Source organism: Odontesthes bonariensis, chromosome 16 (genome assembly GCF_027942865.1).
Source record: "Odontesthes bonariensis isolate fOdoBon6 chromosome 16, fOdoBon6.hap1, whole genome shotgun sequence".
Lineage (NCBI taxonomy): Eukaryota > Metazoa > Chordata > Actinopteri > Atheriniformes > Atherinopsidae > Odontesthes > Odontesthes bonariensis.
The window spans coordinates 10,026,268-10,044,552 of record NC_134521.1 but is presented as its reverse complement, the minus strand read 5'-3'; the positions used below and the strand labels follow the sequence as shown (position 1 = coordinate 10,044,552).

At 40.5% G+C, this 18,285-nt stretch overlaps 1 protein-coding gene across 2 annotated transcripts in view; it reads left to right on the top strand.

Moving 5' to 3' along the window:
* Positions 1-18,285, top strand: part of LOC142402195 (GDNF family receptor alpha-4-like) — a 35,226-nt gene that overhangs the window by 2,228 nt on the left and 14,713 nt on the right. Inside the window, exons 2-5 of one of the 2 annotated variants that reach the window (XM_075487750.1) lie at positions 10,395-10,507; positions 13,540-13,806; positions 13,885-13,977; positions 14,081-14,450. In XM_075487750.1, the coding sequence (XP_075343865.1) occupies positions 13,611-13,806; positions 13,885-13,977; positions 14,081-14,450 (659 nt within the window). In that variant the 5' untranslated portion in view covers positions 10,395-10,507; positions 13,540-13,610. The remainder of the gene's footprint in view (positions 1-10,394; positions 10,508-13,539; positions 13,807-13,884; positions 13,978-14,080; positions 14,451-18,285) is intronic. The other variant, XM_075487749.1, reaches the window with a different exon arrangement.

The window sequence follows — 18,285 nt, the reverse complement described above, 5'->3', positions numbered from 1 at the left end:
GTCCGCATGCATGAATGACAGATGTTTCCCACTTGAAACGAAAGTCCCACATCTGTCTCAGGACTTCATTCGCTAAAACACATTTGTTAAATGTACAAGCTGTTAGGTCACTAATTTGTCCGGATTCACACATGTCTTTTATTCTCCTCCAGCTAATCTCATTGTGTACATGTGGCATTACCGTCATCTGTTGCTTCTCTATGTTTATTGTGCAGTGGAAATTAATTTTAAACTGAAGCATGATTGAGCCCTGCAGGATCTCTGCCAAACATATCAGTGATAAACTGTTGTTGCATGACATTTAACCCGACTTTGACCCGTTGCTGTCGGGCTCCTATGGATTATTGCTGATGTCCCAGTGCAGACTGCAACTGCTGATTGAGTGTTGCTATTTCGGTCCCTCATTAAGTGGACTTGATTGAGCTGTAACAATGGCTGTCAAGGATTCATATGGGCTCAGTTTGAGCCCGTGGAACATCACATTGGTTATTGAAGGACCAACAAACTTGACCAGCTTTGCGTTCGCAACATCTTTATCTTCTTCTTGGCTTCTTTTTTTCTCGTTCCCTCTGTTACAAAGACTCTTTTCTTCTCCTCTCCTTACTCAGAGGGATTGTCTTTATGCAGTCTGTGCCTGCGATTTGGTTGTTTAGGACGACAGCACAGAAAAATTCAATTGGCAACATGCCCATTGAACATTAGATAGATTAAAAAAAAGACATGAAATGCACTTTATGCTGTTTTTTCCACGTTTGAATTAAAAGTAATCTTTTTAATTAAAATGAACACGTTGAGGAAAACTCCAACATGAAAATGTGCGTCCGCATTACACCTGATTTTTCTCTGTTGAGCTCATAAAAAATAATCTCTTGAAATGTAATTTGTAACACTTATCTGTCATTGCCAGTTCCTCAGTTTATTTGAGTGTCTCTTGCATCTTGATTGTCACTTGCACAGAACAGATCGCACAAACAAAAAACTCTCTGTGTCTGCGTCTGGCCAAGAAAGCGTTTGGTATGTCGAGATTTAGGGACTGCGCTCGGCAGCAGAATGCAGAAGCTTGAAATATTCACACTGGCTTCAGACGCTGTGAGTGGCTTATATGGCAGCTGACGAGTTGAACCTGGAGTACAGCAGGGAAAATGTGGCTGTGCAATTCACCAGCACACCTCATTAGAAAAGACACGATCCATCCAATACATGCACCGTTTCAGAACATGAGATGATTATTTTTGTACTCACTAGCAGAGGTGTTACGTCTCAAATCGTGAAGCTTTACAACATTTTTTCAGAACACCAATAAGCTCTACTTGTCTCAACTTGACTGCATCGTTTCTGATACCATTGTGTTGGAAAGGCATCGAACTTGCACATTAACCCAGACTGGAGTTTACTCTGTTGGTTGTTCTCAAAACAAGAGTCACTCAGCTTACATAAAATGGAGCAAAATCAATTGTTTGCCCAAGTGTGGAAGACAGGTTTAGTTTATTCTGGGCTAGTGTTTGTTCAACTGTGAACTTCTTTGGAAGAAGTTAGCAGCAAGGGAATGGATTGTTATGGACACAGGATGCACAGTTTGTGGATGTTTTTCTTTTCTTTTAGATGCAACATGTCATTGTTGCTGTCAGTACGGTCCTCATGTGACCATGCAGGGTTTAGAGGAGGGGTGAAGAGAATAGATAAATTCAGTAGGAAGAAGTTACAATGTTTGGAGCAGAACAACGTGAGAGGTCTTTACACTGTTAATACAATTATTAAACTTTATCCCTGTGCCTATTTATCAACCCCAGACTATACTGACTCAAAAGCTTATCGTATATAAACATTTTCAGACGATGTATATTGGTGTATTTTTCAGAGTGGTTAACACCTTATATTAAGGTGCGCAGGGAGCCCCATTAGCCCAGATAAAATGGACCACAGCAGAGATTTTACTCACAAAGAAAAGCTACCTTTCAGACACACGCAACACTCTTGATTCAGCTTAAGTATTTGGACATGGCAAAAGCACATTTAAGAATTTTGTCATAAAGTCCACAAGGTCATGGAAAATATATGGAGAGGAAAAGGTGCAAATAGATATAAAAAAACCTGTGAAAAACCATATTCCAGGACTGCAACCTGCATGAAGTGTCCAGAGATGAACAACAGTGTTGTGCAAGTTCACACCTCACAGGAACTAGTTCAAAGTTCAGTTCACATAGATTAAAACTGAGCTAGTTCACGTTCATAGTTCACCATTTGAATTTCTGGGCTAAGTTCATAAGTTAGTTAAAAAATATTGTCTTTATATGGTACGTGGTGTTAAACTGTAGAGTTTTATGAAGTAATGTTGCATGTTGCTTATCTTATCTTTTCTATTCTAGTAAAGACCATCAAGATATGCAAAATCAGACTGTGGAAAAGAAGCATGTTTTTTAGTGCATAGCTTCCTTTATTTGATCTTTTTTTGATTAAAGCATATTAAATCACCAAAGTTGGCTGACATAAGGTAGCCTCAACAGCCATTGGAAAAAAATACGACTCCAGCAAGAGCAACATGCCAAACACCTGAAAGAGATCAAGCAATGAGAGCAGCAGCTCTGTAACAAAATCTGGTGAGAACCATGTCAGATACATTTCTGCTTTGTGACAGCTGTCTGCGCCAAAGCCAGAACAAAAGTTCAGCCTACAAGTGCTCTCCTCTAACTTTCTGCTGTGCAAAGTCCTCTTAAATCCTTCAGATTCAGCTGATAGGCCTTACTCTCGTTTCACTCCGTCATATCTATCTTCTGGTACCTCTTTTTGTTTTTGCATGACACTTTTTGTCAGTTTCTGTCATTCTGCCCACCAATAATTAAGCATGTTTGTAATTGCTGTTGCATTACAGACATATATATATATATATATATACATATTTATGCTGGTAACTGGTGGAGAAAACATTGTGGAGCACACAAATTTAGCTGCGATTAAGCATGACACCTTATTTGTTGACGAGAACGTTCTTCAGTGCAGCAAAAATGAGCCATGCTCACATGTTCGTCATTAAAAACAGCCCAAAAATGTCTAACTAAGCCAAATGTGCCTGTTGCAAGCGTGCAGAAAAGCAGAACCGTACGCTTGGATCAACCTGTCTTTCAATAAGACAACTAACAGAAGGAGGAGAACAACGTGGATGTTTGTTTGTCAAGTGAATTGAAAATGCCTTAATTTATATGAATATCACAAGTCAAGCTGAGAAAAAAAATCTCTAAAACAAGCACGTTTCAAAGTGTCTGCCTGTATTTCACATGAGATTTTTTTAAACTCATTAAATGGGATCAACTTCTTACATTTTAAATGGTTTTGAGGTTGATTCCATGCAAAGGCAGCAGGATTTCCAAATTCAGTTTGTGCTCTGGGAAGGAGCAGCATGAATAAATCCTGAGTATGAAGTCAATAACTGAGCTTTTATTTTTTTCTGTTTACTTGTTTTTAAAAAGCAAGACTGCAAATAAAGAGGAAACAGACCAAAACGGCCTTGTAGACATACCAATGACTGAGTCTACACATAGAAAAAGAAGACTATAATAATATGACAAGCAGTGTGGAGTCAAAGATTTAGAATTAGTTATTAAATCTGAGAGCTCCATAATGGATTGTCCTCAATGCATGTGAACATTGTGAGGGGCCATGCAGGCAAACTATGTCACCTTTATGCAGCACAGACATAAAAGTAGCAGCAACAAGCCTCTGTTTGGCCTTGGATGGAAGACGCAACTTTATTCTGAAAGAAAAATCTAAAGCAAGGATGAATAGTATGAATAGAGGTGCATACTTCTCCACAAAGTCTGAATCACTTCACATTTCTTTTGCAGATACAGAAGCCACAAATTGACCTTAGATAAGGCCAGAACTGAATAATATTCACAAGATGAGACATTGGGTTTTGGTTAAAAAAAAAATAGATTTTGTGGATAGATGAGATGAGATGAGTCTCGTCTGGACCTTTTTAGCTGCATGAAAAAAAAAAAAACACCCCTTTGGTCCAATCACAAGTCTTCCCCTCAGTCTTGCCACTTGGCCCTGACATTTTGCAGAGGTAAGGTGCATATTTTCTTTTGGAGATTTTTTCCTCCCAAAAAAGAGATGGACTACCTTACCTCTGGGTGAATGGTGCCAAAAGGAGGAATTGGGATTCAAACACCTGCAGAGTGCAGCGGTACGGGTCTGCTGTCATTAATGATGACGGTACGATATAGAACAGTTCGACACGGCACAGCTTTTCCATGCTTTCTTCTCCCCTGCAGACATTAACCTTCACTCTGAGAGGGAGCTGCTGAAGACTCGCCACTTCACTGTGTGTGTTTATTCCATAACATAATAATAAATAATAATAATGAATTTTATTTATAAAGCACTTTACATTAAAACAATCTAAAAGTGCTACAGTGCAAGCTTAAAAGAAAAGAGGGGCACAAGTTAATAAATAACATCATTTAGCAGGCACTTTCATCCAAAGCAATTTGCACGTGCACTGGAAAAATTGCCCCTCCAAATATAAGTAAAAAAACCCAACAAATAGAAGAAGTTTTTTGCTTGAAATAAGCCAAAAAAATCTGCCAATGGAACTAGTGAAAATCGGCTTGTCAAGATTTCTTGAAATAAGATGTGATATTTAGGACTTTTGAGATAAAAGTGATCTTGAAATTTGCTTAAAAACCTCTTCAAATGTCAAAACAAGCTTGTTTCATATGATATGTGACTCAAAACAATTTGTTTTCAAGAATTTTTCATTTAACAAGATATTCAAGATGTATTGTCTTCAAACAAGTCCCTATATCTGGCTGAAATGGTACTTGTTAGGCAGTTGTGTCTTATATTAAGTGTAATGAGATATTTTGACTAGAAATGAGACAAATATACTTGGTAAGACTTTGATTTTTTTCCAGTGTGAGGAGTATGTGTGGCACTGAATGAGTTCACGACAGGCTTTTAGTTCAGAAGGGTTTGAACATCTTTTGAGAGGGATCATAACAACTGAACGCTGTGAAGCTCATCTCTGATCATTGGAGATTAGAAGATCTATCTAGAAATCCATACTTAATAAACATGGTCATGTATTCATTAAACACGAACATTCGAGTATGTGATCCGTGAGCACAAAAGTGAGATTTCAGTGGCCGTATCCATTAGTATCCATTTGTATCCATTAGTGTCCATTAGTGTCAGTTACAGCAGGGATGTCCAAAGTCGGTCCTGGAGGGCCGTTGTCCTGCAGGTTTTAGATGTTTCCCTGCTTCAACACACCTGATTCAGATGAAACGGATCTCTTCAAAAGATTGTTAAGTTCTGCACGAGCCTGCTAATGATGCATTGATCTGAATCAGGTGAGTTGAAGCAGGGAAACATCTAAAACCTGCAGGACAGCGGCCCTCGAGGACTGGATGTGGACATCCCTGAGCTACATGGTGCAAAAGAAAAGCGACCTGTGGCATGTAAAGGAAAAGCTCCGATAGTAGCTGGACAGCTCCAAACATGCTGCTTAGTTGAAAATTTGTGAGTTCTAATTATTATTGAGAGGATGCTTAGGTCCACAGCTGCTTTTTGGAGCTTTAAGAAATCCTAAAATACCGAAAACATCTGTAGAAAATGCTCTCACTCACAAAAGCGTGTTTTTCTATCACGTCTTCACAATTCTGTTTATGGCAGTAGGTTTCATGGGGGGAAGTGAGCTCTCTTGAGATTTGTAGTACAGTTTTGCATGTTTGTATGACTGCACAAACATAGATTTTGACACAAATAACACTCAATCCCACCAAATAAGAAAGCAAGCTGAGCTCACACTGCCATAATAATCCAGACTGATTTTCCTCGTTTGTCCGCAGATATCTGGTGCTCAGCCTTCTTTTAGGTGCAAAGTCGCTGTAAGGCATGTGTTGAACTGTTTCAGATGGTTAAAACACCACAAGAAGAAGGCTGCATTAAGACACATTAAGACCAGCTTGTGGATAAAATCAAGCTATTGCGTTCATTAATGTACTGGAGGAGCACTTTTAGGTAATTTCTTTCTAAAGTTGAGTGAACCATACGACTGCTGATGAGAATTTGGTGTTAATTGCAAAGCCAAAGAGCGAGACCTATCGAGTTTCACCTTTTCACTTCTGAGGTGCAGCATGATTTGAAGTTAAAGTTGAGTGGAGATCAAGAATATTGGTATTTTCCTCTGTGCTGAAACTTTAACCGTCCTCCGAAGCCTCTGTTTGCTGTGTGTGTTTGTAAACTTGTGTTTCATTTGGATCAGAAGTTTAAACCAAGAAGGAAATGGTGGTTTTGCAAAATATCAGTTTGAGTGTGGACAGGGTCTAAAACAAAGGGTTTTTGATTTGTCATCACTGCTGACACCTACATTTATGGTCTCGCAGGAGAAGGAGTTATTTCCCTTAGACCTGCTCAGGCCAGGGCCAAAATATTTCTCTCATAACAAAGAGAATACATGCAAACGTTTGACCACATGTTTGATATTATAATAAAGTTTAATTTTAGAAAACACTGTGCTGAGTGGTGGGCTTCGTGAAAATGTGGAGCTCAGCAGAAGTGACTGTGTCAATAAGGAGCCGTGCGAGCCTTAATCAGCACTGATGTACCATCTGTGTCCCTCCTGAGGAAGCACCTCTGTTCTCTGCTCTCCGCATTGAGAACGGACTCAGATCACATGCTATGATTTGGTCAAAATCAGCAGTATTCTACAAAAAGTCTGGAAGCTGTTTTTATACAAAAGCTTCAAAGATCCAAACAAGCACAGCATTTTGAGTTCATTGTACTGTAGAGAATGCAAAAAAATCTTTAAAATTGGAATAAGATGAGGTCAGTCACTTTTAAAGAACCATTATCTTTATCTTTTTACTCAGTTTTCTTCTTCTCGTGCATCAACATTCACTTAATTGCACTGAATATCCAAACATAAGCTTATTTAAAAGTATATGTGAACAATATTTCCCATTTAAACATGCAGGGAATCCTAAATTCCAAGAATGTCTAATTACTGATAATTAGGGCTAATTACGGCCATTTTGCTGAAACTGGCCCTCTCTGAACTCTGCACACCGGCTTTTGATGTGCAGTTATGCAGCTGCTCCATCGACGTTTGATGAGTGGAGCAAGTTGTGCTGTGAGCAACCCACAGATTTAGCATGCACGTTGGAGGGGTGGTGCTGAATTACATCTGTGACAGGGCATTGCTTTTTTTGTTTAACCCTCACGCACTGATTGGTTAGGTTTATGCAGCAAGACCGATTGATAGATGCAAGGAAGAGGTAATGGTTTGGCTTAAAATACCCTCTTTGGCCCTCTTTGGCCTTCACAGGCTGACCCCAAAGGACCCTGACAAAGCACAATGAGAGCGATACTCAGCACTTATACATGTAAAAAGCACACCTTACAATCGTGGGAAGATATAAAACATTACACAGACAATACAGAAACTCACCTAAATTCCAAGAGGCTTCAGTTTGGCTGTAGAAATACAGATTAATTCAAGGCCCAAAAGCCAGTTTTACACTTTCGAACTGCTTGATTACTTTGACTAAAAGTTTTTTTTTTTTTAAATTTTGCTTTATAGAGAAATAACAAAACCAGAAAAATGTAATCTCTAAGAAGTTAGAATAAGTTAGTTTGAACTTAATTATTCAAAATAAAACATTTACAAGCACAAAACAATACTCCCTAAAGCCCCATACACACACGTCGCTGCTATTTACTCGCTACTCGCTCACTCGCCTACTCGCCACTCGCTTGGGTGCTTTTGCTGACTTGGTGTGTAGAAGTTGGGTGGCCACTGTTTGGAGAAAACTGGGGGAACGTCACCTGTCAATAATCTGTATTCTGCATTTTAATTGGCTACTCGCTTTTACTCGCTTACTTGCGTAGCTCGAAGTTGAAATATGTTCATCTCGGAATCCGCCCACATCGCATCGCTTGTACTCGCTTGTACTCTCCTCGCCTACTCGCCTCCTCGCCTCGCGTGAACACATAGACATTCTATTGACTTCACTCGCTGAGCGAGTAAATAGCAGCGACGTGTGTGTATGGGGCTTAACTGTCACTATGTTCTTTTCAGGAAAATTAATCATCAACAAATTTATGTCCAGTCCAACAGAACGACCCAGTGGATCATTTGATCATTCTGCTAATGGCCCTGTCACACTGTTGCGTATGGCACTAGCGGATGCCAGCGTATGAAAATTATCACTCATACGCTGGTATACGCTGACATACGCTAGGGGAACGTTAGGCATAGGTTGTATACGTTTCAAGCACGCTGGCATACGTTGGCATACGCTGAGGCAGAAATACATTTTTGAACATGCTCAAAACTTTTGTGCGTATGGTTAATACGCTAAGCATACGCTGAATACGCTAGAGGTACGACATAGGTACGTTACTGATAGGTCGAGAACGCTGGACATAAGTTGCCATACATTGGCATGAAGGTGTACCGTACAGCTAGCGTATTTATAGCCTCCGCCCGTCTGCCGCCTCCATCTCCGCCCGTCTGGCGGAGATGGAGGCGGCAACTGACATATCTGAGGCAACCGACGATTCACGGGAGCGGTCAGGAGGAGGAGTTGGGGATCTTGATCGCTCAGAAGCATGTAACTCATCAGCCGCAGGTGCATCAGGCATTTCAGCAGGTTTGGGTGAGAATGATTCTTGTGTTTTTTTGCCTTTTCCTCGACCTCGGCCTCGGCCCAGGGCCCGGGCAAACTACAATTGCTTCTTGGGAGCCATGATCGAGATGAATGTCTCGAGAGATGTTGATAGCGCGTCGTCTACTGCAATAATGGAGCAATGTGGAAAGGCTGCTGATATAGGCGCGTTGAAACGTACGCTGGGCATGCGCAATTCATATGCTACTCATACGCTAGTCATACGCAGAGTACGCTGGTTATACGTTGTTCATACGCTGACATACGCTGGCCATACGCTGTCAATACGCTGACCATAAGCTACTCATACGCTACTCATACGCTACTCATACGCTACTCATACGCTACTCATAGGTTCAATACGGTAAGTATACGCACAATTCTTTATTTTCAAGGACTTTTCGTGCGTATGAAAATTATATTATTAATTTTCATACGCTTCTCTCATACGTAACAGTGTGACAGGGCCATTAGATCAGTGAGTGCTAGTAACGAGTGGTGTCAGTTATTGGCATAATTCTCATTTTACTCCACCTTTTCATCTTGCCGCTGCTTCCTCGAGTGCGTGACTTTCTGCTGACAAGTACCCCCTCCCCCGCCACAATCCTTCAGCCCATTTCACATCAGACTCAAACTCTCCCGCCGTCTCCTCTCCAGTCAAATTACTGCCCAACAATCCGGACAGTCTATATCCCGGTCCACATGTGTGAAAGGCCAGGAAAAGGAATTTGCCAAACCATCGCTCCTTGTTGAATGTTTTTACTGTGTGCGGTGTGACGTTAATCTTCATCAGCTTTGCTTCACAAATTCTATTAATCACTTCAGTAAGAAATCAATAGAGTGCATTACGGCTCACATATCACAGTAATTCATCTCCCTTTCAGTTTTCTCTCATTTTGAATTCTTCTTTAAAAACAACCTCACTCTCAGACCTTTAGCAACTTTCAGCGTTTTGTAGCCTTGCAGGCACCACAATTTGAGCTTTTGTTTCAACATAACATTAACAGTTAAAATTATTTGATTACCTCTGACTTGTCTGCTGGACGAGACAGAACAGAACTGAACTTTGTAAATGCTCGTTATCTTGCACACATACATGTGTGCACAGAATGAAAGACTCCACAGCATAACTGCCGTCTTTCTTTATCTGCGGTAAGCAAACACTAAGATGGAATAATAAACTAGCGGTTCAGTGCCAAAGATTGCAAGAATCTTTGTCAAATGGTGGGTTTTATTTAACACTTTGGTCCCATGATGCATAGATAGGCAGACAGGTAGATTCACCGGTCATTGTTTTTTTTCTTTACACATCTTGGGAGCTGTGGCTGTGAAGATGACTCTGCCTGGAGTCCCTGCAGAAGCTTTGGAATTTTTCCTGCAGCGGATTTGAAGCAGAGCTTCTGTTTTATGATAAGTCTCATACCAAAGTGAGATGCAGACCTCATGCAGTGCCTGAGATTGCAAAAAATGCAGCAGCAGAATTGGATTGCAGCCTTGTTTTGTGCCGCCTGGCAGCAGGAGCTTAATCGAAGTGTGTGACCAATCTAACGCAATGCTGTGTGTGTTTGTATATGAGCTTATGTCATGTACCGTATATGTTTATCTCTTGAAACATAAGTGCATGTGAGAGTAAGAATGGTACAGATTTGATTGACTTAATTTACTCCAAACTATGCAGCATGTTTTTATGTGTCTACCCGCCTATTATTTTTGTGCCATTTACAGAGTGACAGGATACAGCAAATTAATAAGATAAAGCAGGAAAAGTGTGTGCATGCTTACCGCAGCTGAAGTCTGGAATCGCTGCACATGAAGTGTAATTTGTGAAGACGATTACGGTATGTGTCACATTTCAGAAAATTAATTTCCTGAATTTCTTGATTTCTTCTCTCGTCTCCCTCGGGCTGCGTCTGTCCTTCCCGCTTTGTGTTTTCTCTTGTAGCAACAATCAGCATCATGAAAATGATTTGTGGCTTTTCATTTGCAGTCGTTCTACTCAGAATATTTTGAGTCAAAATTCTCATAATTCATCATTACTGCGGACAAACACAGCAGTTATGCAGCATGGCAGCACATTAGTTAGGGAGGAAGCAACCTCTTTATGAACAGTGACACTTTCATTCCTTGATTTTGATAAATCTTTTTGAATATGGAGGTAGTCACTTCAGACCAGGCTAGGTGTCTTTTAGGTGTTGTGTGCGCTCATGCATGTGTGGTGGAAAGATTGCATGTTTGTTTGTCTTGCTGGGAAATGCCGAATAGTGCTGAATAAATTGCTTTTGTCTCTACAGTAGTGTTGCATGTGGAGACGGCGTCTGATTGTCTGACAGAAAAGCTTGTTCCAGATAGATGGAACTCTGTTGCAAAAAGGTTTTGCTCCTTGTTGCTCATGTGTGTAACAATAAAAGCGGCAGTGCTTTTGTCCACTATCATTGAGTTTGAGTATATGCATCTGAAGATCCTATAGAGTACATTTCTTTAAGCCCATTTCTTCTGTTATTTTTAAAGCACTTCCCTGTTTTTTTTCTTTTAAATGATAAATGCACTTTTTTTTAGGTGTTAGAAATGTTCTCTTGGTGATTTTTATAGTGTTTGCAGATCTTGAGCCAACTGAGTCTTGAAACTTGGCTGTGTAACATGCAGAAAACAATTATGTTCATTTTGGGTCTGGATGTCTTTTTTTTTTGGCAGAATTTCTCTTAAAAAATGCTGCCGGGCAGCTAACTCTTAAGAAGCAGCTGAACTAAACAGAGAGGAAAATTAGATTTGACATAATAATAAAAGCTACAAAACGATGTTGCAGTGAAGTGAACAGCTGTGAAATGAGAAATTAATAAAAAGCAGGAAATTAATCTTAAAAGTGTGCTTTGGAAGGATTCCAGCAGCAGTCATATAGCACTTAGGATATGGGTATAAATCATCACTTTTCAGGATGCAATTAATTGGATGGATTATGAAAAACATAGGCATGGTCAGGATCAGGAGTATTAGCAGGGATCATACCATAAAATAGTTTTAGCTTAGAGAGGAAGACGTTTGTTGTGTGTCTTTGTACAGGTAGAGGAAAGATTGTTAAAGATTGGCAAATCAATGTCAAGACATCAAATCTGTTCACTTGTTGCACCAAAATCAACAACAAAAACAGCAGAATATTAGGGGATCATAGAGAATTATGTGAGGGTACGTCATAGGGCTGGGCGATATGGGAAAAAGTCACGATGTATTTTCTTATATCAGTCGATATCGATATATATCACGATATAAAACAAATCACTGTTTTGTGAATTTTAAATGTTCCCTGTTACTCTTAATTGAGATCAGAAAGTTAATTTTTAATTAAATATTTATTTTTTGTCAAAGTTCTTCTACATGTGACACTACACAACTGTTTCAGATAAATACAGAACAGGTGTTTTAAATTAAAATCCTATATCTGACCGGTCAACTTTGCTCTCTCTTGCTGTTCGGGAGCTCTCTCCTGACGTCTCAGCTGATGTACACATCCCTCACAAACTTAGTAAACTTACTCCGTTGAATAAGAAACACAGGAAACATGTTGCTCTGAACTCGCTCGCTTGCTTCAGTGAGGAGTTGCCGCTCTCTTTATTTATCTTATTCTTCTACCCCAGTTTCACTCATTTTCTCCTCCTTTTTCCAACTTATTCCCACTTCTTCCCACAACAGGGTAGTGGGCGTATCCTACCTGCAGACGGCAGATACTGTTGCTGTGTTTACTTTTGCCATATGATAGCCTATCGAATGTATGTCACGAGCAGATTATCGAGATCGATCAAAATTTTATCGCAATCCCGATTCAAGATCGAATTATCGCCCAGCCCTAGTATGTCACAACCCGGTTTGAAGACTGAGGGGAAGGAAACGACAGGATTGCTTATTTTTTCTGACAGTGTAATGCAGTGATACTCACTATTTTTTTCACAAGAGCCACATTGGCAGAGCAAAATCAAGGGAAGAGCCACTTTTACGACAACATACTAAAGTCCCCTTTTGCAAATATGCATTTCTACATATAAAACATCCCACAAAAAAAGAAACAACACAGCCAATACATTTTCAATTAAGACCACATTTACCTTAATACTGGGCTGAGCGGAACCTGGCATGCATGTCCTTGACTTTTTTCGTGTTGTATTTGTAGTTTGTTGTTGTAATTATAGTGAGACATTCAAGATGAGCATGGTTGGAGCGGTCGGTGGCATAGTGGGTTAAGCAGCCGCCCCATGTACAGAGGCTACAGTCCTCGCTGCAGCTGGCCCCGGTTCGAGTCCGCACTGGACGGCCCTTTGCTGCATGTCTTCTCCATCTCTCTGCCCCCTGCTTCCTGTCTCTCTCCAACTGTCCTATCCATTAAAGGCATAAAAAGCCCCAAAAAATATTAAAAAAAAAAAAAAAAAAAGATGAGCATGGTTTTTGTGCTGGTTTTTGCCCTTTTTTAATTAAAAACCGATCCATTGTGCCTGTATCTCGCGCCGGCTAAAAGAGCTAGCGTGCACTGCGGTCAAGTGTGACGGTGGTTTAAGCGGGCCGCGTTGCCAGGTTTAACAGAGCCCCCTTTAGGAAACACCATTAAACCTTAATTAATACTTAATAAAAAATATGTAATACTGTGTAGTATTCGCTGTATGTTATTTGAAAAAATGTATCGTTATTGTTACCATATTGTTATAAGCTATTCTATGCGAGTGCGAGCCACCAAAGCTTGAGGAGCCGCATGTGGCTCGCGATGCAGTGCTACCACCTTGCTGTCTTGTCTTAATAAAAGCCTCCAGCTTAAAGATTAATGCTTGATGAGAGGCTCATTAACCAGTTATTTGTAGCAACCAACGGGTTTCTCCATCCTGTCCTGCAGGTAGTCTGCCAGTATCTGCATCATTAGACTGCCTTGTGGCCGAGCAGGGCTGCATCCAGGAGCAGTTCTGCATGGGCGTCTATCGACTGCTGGAGTACTGTGCAGCTGAGGAGGCCGTGTCGCCCCTCGGTCCAGATGCCAGGCTGGAGTGCCTGGAGGCCCAGAACTCCCTTCAGCGTTTTCGCCCCCTTCAAGTTTGCAAGTGCCAGCGTGGCTCTCGTAGGGAGGAGCACTGCCTCAGGGTCTACTGGACGGTGAGATTTGCAGGTGGGTAAAGTTATTGGCATGTCTGTGGGAGGTCTTTCAAGCCTCAACTGCTTTATGCAAGTGCTTTTTATTTTTCAGCATATGATGAGTATGAGGTGTCTCCGTATGAGGAACTGGAGTTCAATCTGGTGAGAAACATAGAGATGTCACGTATGGCCTCTATCAAGGCAGGTAGAGTATTTCTTCTTGGTTTAACAACCCAATGAAATAAAGGTCATGATTTTTATTACCTGGTATACAGCACACTGCTCTGTTTTCTTCCTAACCCCCCCAGCTTCCTCTGTGTCTGTTGACGGTCAAAACCAGTGTCTGAAGGCAGCTCAGGACTGTGGTCTCTATGAGAAATGTGGCTCCCTGCGGTCAGAATATGTTGTAGCCTGCACCAAGCCAGCAACGGCCACCGACAACAGCTGCAACCGCCAGAAATGCCACAAAGCTCTGCGGCGCTTCCTGGAACGCGTGCCAGAGGAGTACAGCTTCGCTGTGCTCTTCTGCCCCTGCTCTGACACCCTGTGTGGGGAGCGCCGGAGGAAAACCATCGTCCCGTCATGCTCCTATGACGAGAACGTGAGAGGGGAGGAAAGAGTGGGGAAGCCCAACTGCTTAAGTCTACAAAATTACTGCTCCAGAGACGAGCTGTGCAGGTAAGATGGATGTATGAGTGTGGGAGCCTCCGTGATAATTTAACACAATCACAACCAATCGCATGGCACTTAGTATCTGTGCATGAGGTAGGCCACAGATTCTGCAAAGGTAACAAAGATGTGGGACCCAACAAAAACATCAGTGCAGCATAACACGCTCCTCAAGCGACTATCCTTCAGTCCCATAATCCAGTGTTTCCCAAACGGGGGTACGCGTACCCCTAGTGGTACGCGGCGCACAGGGAGTTTTTTATTTTTTTAAAATTTTTATTTAATAAGGCGTCACACTTTTATGGAGGACTGTTTATGAAGGAGACTCCAGTTTTGTGATGAATGTTACATGAGTTAGGCCTGTTAATGTATTCTTAAAAAGAGAGAGAAATGAGTTATGTTCATGTATTCTTAAAAAAAGAGAAATGTTACTTGTTTAAGTTAGATAACAAAGGAAGATTATATTGATTTAGTATTTATACTATTTTGGTTAATTATTTATATTTCAAGAAAATGTTTTTTATTCTTATGTTGAATTCAACCGAGGTTAAAAAAAGAGAGAGAAAGTCTGAGAATTTTATGTTCAAGTTAAGGATATTAAATAAAATGATTTTCATGTAATAACCACTGTGTTGCTCTACTTTTGGAGAATCATCGCACGCGTTGTATGTGTGAGGGGGTACTCGTGGTGTGACAAGAAGGCTCAGGGGGTACTCAGGTCAAAAAAGGTTGGGAAACACTGCCATAATCCATTCTCCATACTGTCATTCTCCATTTTTCAAGGCCATATAAGCAACATTGGACCTCATTCAACAACAGTATTTTATGTTTTGTCATCCAGCATTTGTTCTTGGGTAAGAACAAATCCTTGGGAGAGTAAGAGTTAGTTGGAAACTGTGCCATCAATTATTATTTTTATATGCCAAAGTGGCCTTTCTTTATCCCAGGTCTGCTCACAAAATGGCATATTTGCTGTTACCTACAGAGGGAGCGAATCTTTTAATGAGTACCTATTTGAACTAGAGCTGGGCGAGTAACTCGGTAATTATTTAACGCGATAAATATTTTATCGCGCATTAACGCAGGTTATTTTTTTTTATTATTTTTTGGGGCTTTAATGGATAGGAAAGTTCAGACAGACAGGAAGCAGGGGGAAGAGAGAGGGGGAACTACACGCAGCACAGGGCCATCCGATGCGGGACTCGAACTGGGTTTTTATTTTGGCTTTTACTTTGTAAACGTCTGTTGCTGTCTGCTGCGGAACCGGAAAAGAAAGTAATCGGCGGATCCACCAAACCTGGAGAAGGGTACGGAACTTTTACTCGGCCATTTTCACTTTAAAGTTCTTCCAGACGGCGGAGTCGACAGAACCAAAGTCATCTGTAAACACTGCCAAGTTGAATTGTCTTCTCACCGTAGTAGTTCCAGTCTAAAATATCACTTAAAGGCAAAACACACAACTGATACCAGCAAGTCATTCAAGGAAACAGACAGTGGAGCGAGGCTTCTACATAAAAACTACAGAAAGATGCTGATGTTAAAAGTGTGTTTGCACAACAAATGTTATGGCACTTTCATTCATATGGCAGCACATTTAAAATAAAACTAAATGCTAAAAGCTATACACTACTTTTGAATTCATTTTTGGATTTTGCGTACAAATGCGATTAATCAGGGAAATCATGTGATTAATTAGATTAAAAATTTTAATCGTTGCCCAGCCCTAATTTTACTGTTTGTATTCTGTATTTGCAGTGAAACTTTGGTTGTCAATGCAGTTCATTGGTTGAGTGAAAATCCTTTTTTTGTTAACAAACATAGCAAACAGGACAGGAGAATAAGGGGGATTGGTCTAAATTTACTGATTAACGTATGTGTGTAAGCTTTACACTACTTTGAATTCATTTTTGGATTTTGCGTACAAATGCGATTAATCGTGACTAATCAGGGAAATCATGTGATTAATTAGATTAAACATTTTAATCGTTGCCCAGCCCTAATTTGAACGCTTTAGGCCACTAAGAGCTGTTCTCGTGGTAGTTCTTGTTGTGTAACCAAACCTTTGCTATTGTTTGGTTAAACAAATTGAGTATCTTCTGGTTATCTGCCTTCACCAGCTTAATGATGGAGATAGATCTATGGTGGAACTATATATTGGTTATAAACTTGATAAGTCAGCCCAGCTCAACCACAATATATATTTCTAGCAAGATGAAAAAGAACCAAAGCAGCAAAGAAAGCTGATTTAAACAGAAAAAGTACGTCTGAGTGGGTGAATTAATAAAACAATCAGTGTCATAACAACATCATTAAAGGGACACTATGTAATTTCTTCCCCCATCTAATGGTGCAATTTTATTTTGCAAAGTCGAATGAATTTGCTCTCTAGCGCCTCGCGTTTTCAAATGTGCGTTGCAACTTCTTGAACTACGGCAGGCGGTATGTGTCAAGATTCAAGAAGCTATATATTCAGACTCAAGGTCCATACAAACAAAAAGACATCAAGACACACAGTACAAAGGATTACATAACACACATACAATAATACTATAAATACAGATGACAGATAACATGTCAAGCAATGCAAGCAATGCAATTAGTCATATTCCGGGAGTTACCGGAAGTGACGTCGACGTAGCGTTAGCAGCAGTGTATAGTTGCTATCTGGAAAGTGTTCTTTTAAATAAACTCCCGGTAAACTTACAAACTTTCTAATGCCTCGTTTTGTGAGTTAAGAGCCTATGTGTACTACGGCAGAAGTTTGGTAACAATCAATGCATTATTAGTGGGATAATTTACGAGATAAAATCTATTTACCATTAGTGCCAGTAATAAGCCATTCGGCGGACGTGACGTCAAAAGTGCTTTTTGTCCCTCTCGGCACTTCGTCGTTTTTCATAGACCGGAAGGACATGGCAGCCTCCATAGAGCTTGTCCGCTCTATGTAGATACAGACAAGTTATTCTTCACTCAGGAGGATAATTGAGATTTTTGACAGAGATCATTTTACACCAATGAGGACTAATTTATGACTGAATATGTTGATTTGAGCTAATAAATGACTTAATATATTACATAGTGTCCCTTTAAAGCAAAGGTAGATCTGATTGATTTCTGATGCTTTATTTTGCAGATGTTGCATGTGAGAACATTCCACTCATATTTGGCCAGATGCATCAGTCCACAGATGAACCTGAAGTTACCTCGCTAAACCACTAATCCTTCTCCGTAGTACAGGCAACTTAACCACCTCAACTGGCCACTCTTAATAAAGCAGGTCTGCTCTGAGCTCCCTCTGCAGTTTCTGAACTTCTCCCCTCATCTTGGGGGGTAAGCTGAGCTTTCGATCAGAGCTGGGGGTTGGGAACGTTGGCTGACTGGTAAATGGAGAGCTTTGCCTTTCGGCCTAACTACCTCCCCACCTCTACATCACTGCAGAAGCTGCAACCAGCCTGTGGTTGATCTTACGGTCTCTTTTCACATCAGTCATGAATGAGACCTTGGGACTAAACTCCTCCGCCTGATATAGATCTTCTCTTCCAGGAGAGAAAAGCACTGAGTCATTATTGATTAGTCCCTGCCAGTTTGTGTTTTTTTTATTAATATTAACTTGTACATCAGAAAGTAAAGAAATAAAGCCATCATTCTTTTCTAGATCCCAAAACAATGCATTAGTCTTTATTATCCAAGGGCCCAAAACACTCAACTATGACACAAGAAAAAACCCGGGAAGCATAGCCTCACATTTAAAAGCTGGCATTTTACTTAAAAAATTACTTGAACGATTAATCAATTATCAGAGCTATTTGCAAATTTATCTTCAGCCCATAGACGTGTAACACAG